Below are 8,752 nucleotides of genomic sequence, written 5' to 3' on the forward strand. Positions count from 1 at the left end.
GATGTTTCCACAGATTCTGTAGAGGATAATCTTACCTCACAAGCCTTCTATTTCCTACGTGGATGCATGCTGGCTTGACTCATTGCGTGGTGGGTTGGGGTGAGGAATAAAAATTCCTTACCCAGGATGACGAATAGCGCGCATAATCGTTTATCCTGCGCGCTGGCCAGGCTGCGCGCATTGCTGCCACAGGAAGTTAGCCATACTGCCTTCCGCCTATTGAAAGCATCGTAACGGTAGAAAAAAGGTTACTACACATGCCTTTGCTTGGAATAACTACCTTTTTTTCTTGTGATGATAGTAAAATCATCAGAGAATATAGTAACCAAGTTAATCTGGTTACTGCTGCACCTGTAGCTTCTCTGTCTGTCACATAATTATGGTGTATAGTAATAAGCTATGGAAAAATAGTAACAATATTAATTGGGTTACTGCTCACGCATCATTTTTCATTTTTTATCTTTCAAGTGTACTTTACAACGAAAAGAGCAAAGTAGTAATTTGTTACTACATATCAGCGTGTTTTTTGCTAGGTTTAACAAATGCCACGAGCCATCTCTATTATTTGGTAACCATCCTTTTTACTCCTAACAATTTGAGAGCAAATCATATGTAGTAATTCATTGCCACATATAACATGGTGTTACTAGGAGTACGAGCCGAGGGATTCATTGCTTTCTAATCACATGTAGTAATTCATTACCATCTATTCTATCCCTATTACTGCTAACAATTTGAGAGCAAAACACATGTAGTAATTCATTACTACATGTAAGCAACATGAGCCGACAGATTCATTGCTTGGCAAAGCACATGTAGTAATTCATTACCATCTACTCCCTCCGTTCCTAAATATTTGTCTTTCTAGACATTTCCGATGACTACTACATACGGATGTATGTAGACATATTTTAAAGTGTAGATTCACTCATTTTGCTCCGTATGTAGTCATTTGTTGAAATGCCTAAAAAGACAAGTATTTAGGAACGGAGGGAGTATATGGCTCTATTACTGTCAATGATTAAAGAGCTTAGAATAGAGACGTCGCGGACCACATATGGTAACCAAATTAAATACTTTACTTTTTTCTTCACTGAGTTTATGCTCAGTTAATTAGCGGTGGAGAGGCTCCTATGCGACGTGCCTACCTAATTAGGACCGGAGTGTACGCAAAGGCATTCTGCGCGCACGCACACAATAGCGCCACCGTATATATACATATATATATGTATATATAGTGTATAAAGTGTATAATACAAGATACAATGACATGTACAGAGGCTACGTATAATACTGGCTAACACAGACGATTTGGGCATGTCTGAAAACTCTGACACAATCCCTCAGAAAAGGATAACCTATGCCGCATCTACATCCGGGTTAGCATATGCCAATGAATGTGATCCTATCCTATACCATTATTCTAAGATACCGTGACCGAATTTCAGGCACATTCAGATGAAAGCGTGCTTGATAAAACCCCAGGCGATTAACAGGAGCAGATATAAGCAACACATTCAAAATGTGACAAGTCTGCCTATATCCCGCTGAAAGCATAAAGCAAGTCTTAAAACTACAGCCAACAGGATATACAAACTTCGGTTGACTAGCCAAACATGAAGCCGGGTGTAGGATGCTTCTCGGATCCCATGGCTTACTTACATCGACCTCTGAAACTCAAACCCAACTTATCTAGCTAGTCTTCTACGGCGCAAAGTTAGAAAAAGAAGAAGAAGAAGAAGACTGATGTTATGCAAACCCAGACAAGCTCTACACACTAGATTCTGAAGGACTGCCAGATTACAGCGGTTCTTACGGCTCCCCTCCTCGACTACACACTAGCCTACAGGTCAGCGGTCTCTGAAGCAGCACGAGAAAGGAAGCTAGCAGGTCAACCAAGCACAGGTCTGGTCCATCATCGGTTTACAATAGAGCGAATTATATGTACAAAGCAGGTCGACCGGTGGAATGCCGATGCCAATTGACTCCTCGATCCTCACCAGGGGCCGGTCAACGTTCTTCGCAAGCACTGCCGCTTCTTCCGTCCGAACTGATCCTTCATCTCAGGGGCCTGCTGTCAGTCAGATCAATTTCCCGTCAGTACAAGATTTTGGAAATTAACATCTCAAGTTCTATGAAATAGACTATTTCTGTGTGGGGCCATAGGACGACTCCTTGTGAGAAAAGATCGATATGTCATAAACTGATTCACATATGAAGATAGACAAGCTTTAATTTCACACATTTCATTCTTTATGTGATAGTTTGCATGAAATGGAACTTAAACCATGTAATTTAAATAAATATCTAAATACTCTTAGTAAATATGATGGCTGTGTGCATCGCTTGATGCAGAGGCCGGGGGTTATCCTCTTTTGCGGAAAAAAAAACTCCTAGTAAATTTCACCTTTTAGAACCTAGATGTGATACTGAATGAATCTGTGATGAGGAATACCTCATTTAATTTTCTATTTCTAATTTAACAAAACATCTTTGCATTATTCTGCAATTTACACGATTAAAGAATTTGTAACAAGCTGAAGGCCCCTGTCAGGACCCCACCGACTTCGACACCACACATGTGTCAGGTCAAAAAACTTGTAAAATAATTTTGAGAATTCAGTTAAATCTCAGAAAAATAATGTCACCTGTTCTAACTCTGAATTTAGTAATTTTAACCTATTTGTAGAATGTCATTCTAAAGATCAACTTAGTGCTAACCCATTTGTGAAGTCATCGAAAAACATTGACATAGAAAGTACAGCTTATACTTGAGCAATTTCTTGGATTCACCATACAGAAAGGGGATATGCAGTTACTGATGTTATAAAAGCATGCTTAGTGCTGCAGCGTCTAACTCAGCATCCATTGGAAAATGGAAAAGGCATGCTTAGTACTGCCGCAACTAACTCAGCCATCCATTTTGTCGAAAAAACTCAGCCATCCATAAGAAAATGGAAAAGGCATGTTTTTTTTTTGGAAAAGGCATGCTTAGTACCGCGATGTCTAACTCAGCCATCCATAAGAAAATGGAATGTACTAAACAATAGGCTAAATTGTTGATCTATACATAGAAATAGGAAAGTTTGGGATCGACGAGAGACAATCAATTACCTCTCTTTTCTGCATTTCCAGTATCTCTGCCTGCACCATGATGAAAAGAAACGATTAGTGCCACGTTCACAATACAAGAGCTATTGATCTTGTTTTAAGTATGGTATTATAGTCCTATGGACGGAGATTTTGGTAGACATCAACAATATCTGATATAAGCTAGGAGAATAGGATCACTAAGTCACAACAACATGAATTGTGAGCATGATATCCTGCTTTTTGGTACTGCGACATGTATATAAAAGAGTGCCCCGTTATGCACGAACATATGCTACATTGCACGACCATATGCTACATTCTTGAGGTAACCGAAAACATATGGGGTGAAATTAGATGCAACACTTCTGAATACGAGACTACAGCCATCACCCTAAAATTTGATTAGGGAAGTTACTGCAACAACCTATTATTGTGAGACTGACAGGGGTTCAAAGAATATCAAAGGTTAATGCAAAAGAGACTGAATATACCACACTTGGGTTCAAAGAATGGAATGTTTCTGACAAACAGGTTTTACCAAGATAAAAAAGGAACAGGTCATGGTGAATGCTCCACAACACTCTGATGCCAACATGGACAAAACAAGCAAAATACTCCCTCTGTTCACTTTTATAAGGCTTTGTAGACGTTTTAGACATTGTGCAAAACAGCTTAATTTTGCTTGTCTGAAACGACTTATAAAAGTGAACGGAGGGAGTAGCTACCAGTGGGGTCTACAGGCTGAAACTATCCACTTCAGAGTGTATGCTATAAATCCTCCTTTACACAAAATGCAGTGAAGTAGCAGATTTAGCATGTCCAATGGCAGGGTTTGTAGAAAAGTTACCTGTTTCCTCACCAGTTCCTGGTTCAGGTCCTTGAGCTTCTGAACTTCAGCTTCCAACTCCATTGTATAAGCCTGTGCAGATAAGGAAATTGAATTGTTACTACCAAAACAGGAAACTCCAGCAGGCACAAGGAACACGAGGAGCAGTGACTCAGCTTTCAGAATGAACTACTGAAATGGAATTTCCATATATGATCATATCTCCAGCTCAACATGGCTTCAAGAGTAAGTAAGAATGCATAAATTGTGTAGAAGATGCTAAAAATACCTGCTTGCGGGCGCGGGACCTAGCGGCGGACTCCCTGTTCTTGATCATCCTCCTCTGCCTCCTCTCCACCACCTTCTCCACGCCGCCGCCAGTCCTCCTCCCCCTCACAATCCCCTCGAACGAGTACGGCATTGGTTCGGACGGCGATGACAGATCCTCGCTCCCCTTGCTGCCAGAATCAACCGGGTTGACCGCAGTTTGCACAACCAGAGGGGCGCCTCCCATACCAACTGCCCTCGGCATGAGCCCATTGCCCATGGCCAGATCCCCCATGGCGACCGGCGCGAACCCCAGCGCCGCCGCACCGGCGTCGTTGGCGCTCGGGAAGTTCCCGTAGAAGGAAGGGCCTTTAGGGACAACAGGGACCGGCCGCGGCTGCATGGGCGGGGGCGGCACTGCAGGAGCGGTGGGGATCTCTCGCACCACGCCGGCTTTGACCAGGAACTCCTCCAGGGTCATCTCCCCGAGCGTCGCCTGCCGATGGGGCTGCGGCTCGGCACCCTCCGGCCCCACCGGAAGCGGGTCATCGCGCACGAGGTTGCGCCACACCTCGTCGACCGTCTTGGCGCTGAGGGTGCGGGGCAGCGTGAGCGAGCCCTGGCCCTGCAGCGACGTGGGCGGCGGGCCGGCGCCCGCGCCCGCGCCCGAGGCGGAGGCAGCCATGGCCTGGCTCTCCTCGGCGGTCCAGATGCTCCGGAGCAGCTCGTCCATGTTCATGGAGCTGAAGTCCTTCCCGAGGTCGCTGCCTCCCACGCCGGCGCCCCCGCCGAGCGTGCTCTGGAACTCCTCGAACGTGAGGGAGTAGATGGACCCCTGCCTCGTCAGCGGCGCCCCGTCCGCCGGCCTGCGCTCCGAGGACGACCCGCCGTTGCTGCTCCTGAAGTCCATGATCCCCTCCGTCCCTCCCCACCTGTCCTCCTTGAGCATCAAACGGACACGGACACCAGGAGAGAATTCGCCTCAGGCCGCAGCGGGTCACATGCGTTTCCTGGAAAGGCCAGAGGCAGATGAGACAGACAGAGAGGGAGGGAGAAAGAGAGTGGTGGCCTGGTGGGTGAGAGGCGAGGCGAGGCGAGGAGGGTGGCGAGAGTGAGACCTGGCGACGACGGCGACGACGAGTTTGTTGCGGTGTGGGTGTGAAATGTGGGTAGCGCACAGCGCAGAGGATCCTGGTGAGGTCTGACCGTCGTGGGCAGCGCAGTGGGGCGGGAGGGGGGCGCTCCTCCCTCCTCCGCCCCGGTGGTTAATACTACGTGGCGTGCTCCGGGGGCCTCGAGGGGGACCTGTGGGCCAACCAGCGGGCAACGCGTGGAGGCGCTGGCTCCGTCAGTTGCTGCGATGGCGGCTTCCGGACAAAAATATCCCCGAGGCCAGGGCGGCTCTGCACTCGTGGGGCCCCGCGCCCAGCCTCCCGCTGTTGGTGGTGGTTGGTGTCTCCCTTCACCGTGGTCCGACCTGCCGGGTTGGGTACAGCAAAATTACAGGGGGTTTTGTTCTTTACAAAAATGTGAATGTTTTGTTTTCTACTAGAACATCAATGTTTCTCTTCCAAAGAAGAGAACATCAATATTTCAGATGAAAAACCTTGGAGTAGTTTAACTAATAACCAAACTAAAAACCTATTTTGCCATTTTACAAGTCAGTAAATGGAAGCGGTGAATGGAATAAGAATAAAATGTTGTTGTCGGTGAACACTTGCGCATCGCTATCGACCGATCTAGTCCACTTAATGCACAACTTTTGTCAAATCCGTTGTGTACAATCTTCATTCTCTTTTCTACATGCGACAAACGGCCGAAAAAAAGATGTAGAAAACACTTGCGGAGACCCAAGTAACGACTCTTCCCAGGGTTTATGCCGCACAATGGAGTCACCATGGTTCACGCATGGGGCTGCCGGTTTTGCGTGGTTGGTGATGCAACCCTTCATCACAACTTTGCGTAAGGGAACCGCTAGCTCGACGAGGAAAACATGGCCGCTCTATCTATTTCTTCTTCGGTAGTTGAGTGACGCATGTCCTCTTGAACGTTTCGAAGAACGACTAGATAGACACGTCTTCAATGAGGCAACATTGATATGTCGTGAGGTACGTGTCATCTCTATCTCTTGAAATATTAGCGAGCAAACCGCTAACGTAAGTGTGTCTAGGGATTAGTCTCACGCGGACACTATGGGTCAATTCTACCTTCGGTTCACAACAAACTGACGTTTTGGTCATTGGCAAGGTCTTCCAATGTGACCTTGACCACCAAATTGTACTATAATATTTGAACATTTTGAAGAACGATCGGATGGACACATCTCCAATGCAGCAACATTGAATTGACGTGAGGTAACTGCCATCTCTATCTCTTGCAATACTGGCGAGCAAACACTAATGTAAATGTGTCTAGGGCCTAGTCTCATGCGGACGCTAGGGGGTCATCTATATCTGTAGGTCATGAAACTGACGTTTTGGATATTGCCGCGGTCTATCGATGTGACCTTGACCACCAAATTACACTATATATTTGGACGTTTCGAAGAACGACTAGATAGACAAGTCTTCAATGAGACAACATTGAATTGTTGTGAGGTACGTGTCATCTCTATCTCTTGCAATACTAGCAAGCAAACCGCTAACGTAAGTCTGTCTGGAGATTAGTCTCACACGGACGCTAGGGGGTCAATTCTGTCTTCGGTTCACAAGAAACTGACGTTTTGGTTATTGGCAACATATTCCAATGTGACCTTGACCACCAAATTGTAATATAATATTTGAACGTTTCGAAGAACAACCGGATAGACACATCTCCAATGTGGCAACATTGAATTGTCGTGAGGTATCTGCCGGCTCTATCTCTTGTAATACTGGCGAGCAGACACTAAATGTGCCTAGGGCTTAGTCTCATGCGGATGCTAGGGAGTCCTTTCTACCTTTGGGTCACAAGAAACTGGCATTTTGGACATTGGCGCGGTCTATTGATGTGACCTTGACCACCAAATTGCACTATAATATTTGGACGTTTCAAAGAACGACTGGATAGACACATCTCTAATGAGACAACATTGAATTGCCGTGAGGTACGTGCCATCTCTATATCTTGCAAGACTAGCAAGCAAACCGCTAATTTTAGTCTTCTAGGGATTAGTCTCATGTGGATGCTAGGGAGTTCTTTCTACCCCCGGTTTACAAGAAACTGGCATTTTGGACATTGCAATGCGACCTTGACCACCAAATCGTACTATAATATTTGAATGTTTTGAAGAATGATCGAATAGACACATCTCTAATGGGGCAACATTGAATTGTCGTGAGGTAACTGGTATCTCTATCTCTTGCAATACTGGCGAGCAAACCACTAACGTATCTGTGTCCAGAGCTTAGTCTCATGAAGATGCTAGGGGGTCCTTTCTACCTCTGGATCACAATAAACTAACGTTTAGGACATTGGCATGGTATTTTGACGTGACCTTGACCACCATATTGTGTTATAATATTTGGATGTTTCAAAGAGCGACTACATAGACACATATCCAATGAGGTAAAATTGAATTGTAGTGAGGTACGGGGCACCTCTATCTCTTGTGATACTAGCGAGCAAACACTACTAGGGAGCGCAGGTTTAGAGGCTAGCAGTAGCGCGGGGGCCTGCGCTACAGCTAACTCTTTGCAGTAGCGCAGGTGCGTCTCCACGCTACTGCTAAGTCAGTTATCAATAGCGTAGGATTGCACCCGCGCTACCGCTAAGTACTAGCAGTGTGTGCCTTTACCCCGTGCTACTACTATTCATCTGTATTTTATTTCTTTTGTTTTATACTATATTTATACACCGTTATACAAATTTTGATATAATAGAAATTAAGAGATTGTTATATCATTATGATCATGATGAGTTATTATATCGGTGGATGAAAGAAACGTGGATTAGATTCAATTGGATGGATCCAAAGTGATCAAGTTTGGATTAGTAGGATCGTCCTACTAATCCAGACCCGATCACTTTCGATCCATCCACTTGAATCTAATCCATTTTTCTTCAACCCAATGATATAATAACTCATCATGATCATAATAACAACTCATCATCATAATAACAAGTCCTCCTCATTGAGGGAGTCCTGGATTAGGGGGTCTCCGGACAGCCGGACTATAGCCTTTGGTCGGACTGTTGGGCTATGAAGATACAAGATTGAAGACTTCGTTTCGTGTCCGGATGGGACTCTACTTGGCGTGGAAGGCAAGCTAGGCAATACGGATATGTATATCTCCTTCTTTATAACCGACCTTGTGTAACCCTAGCCTCCTCCGATGTCTATACAAACCGGAGGGTTTTAGTCCGTAGGACAACATACAATCATACCATAGGCTAGCTTCTAGGGTTTAGCCTCTCCGATCTCGTGGTAGACCAACTCTTGTACTATTCGTATTATCAAGAATAATCAAGCAGGACGTAGGGTTTTACCTCCATCAAGAGGGCCCGAACCTGGGTAAAACATCGTGTCCCCTGCCTCCTGTTACCATCCGCCTTAGACGCATAGTTCGGGACCCCCTACCCGAGATC

The 8,752-nt window shown here is 45.5% G+C and overlaps 1 protein-coding gene across 2 annotated transcripts; it reads right to left on the reverse strand.

The window, feature by feature from the left end:
* Positions 1-1,505: 1,505 nt before the first annotated feature.
* Positions 1,506-5,459, reverse strand: LOC606370 (bZIP transcription factor TRAB1). 2 transcript variants are annotated; one of them, XM_044525661.1, is made up of 5 exons: positions 5,305-5,459; positions 4,209-5,196; positions 3,941-4,012; positions 3,115-3,144; positions 1,506-2,074 (listed from the first exon to the last, which is right to left on the reverse strand). In XM_044525661.1, exons 2-5 carry the CDS (start codon positions 5,133-5,135, stop codon positions 1,997-1,999), a joined length of 1,107 nt encoding a protein of 368 aa, XP_044381596.1. In that variant the 5' UTR covers positions 5,136-5,196; positions 5,305-5,459; the 3' UTR covers positions 1,506-1,996. The 2 variants fall into 2 exon arrangements, with proteins under 2 accessions (XP_044381596.1, XP_044381597.1); XM_044525662.1 differs by having other exon boundaries at positions 1,506-2,071; positions 4,209-5,428.
* Between the last annotated feature and the right edge of the window lie 3,293 nt (positions 5,460-8,752).

Source organism: Triticum aestivum, chromosome 5A (genome assembly GCF_018294505.1).
Source record: "Triticum aestivum cultivar Chinese Spring chromosome 5A, IWGSC CS RefSeq v2.1, whole genome shotgun sequence".
In the NCBI taxonomy this organism is placed as follows: Eukaryota; Viridiplantae; Streptophyta; class Magnoliopsida; order Poales; family Poaceae; genus Triticum; species Triticum aestivum.

Coding starts and splice junctions, on each gene's coding strand:
- LOC606370 (XM_044525661.1), bottom strand. CDS start 5,135: ATGCTCAAGGAGGACAGGTGGGGAGGGACGGAGGGGATCATGGACTTC. Junction 3,145..3,940: donor AGGAACTGGTGAGGAAACAG/GTAACTTTTCTA, acceptor ATCATGGTGCAG/GCAGAGATACTGGAAATGCA. Junction 2,075..3,114: donor TGGAAATGCAGAAAAGAGAG/GTAATTGATTGT, acceptor TCTGACTGACAG/CAGGCCCCTGAGATGAAGGA.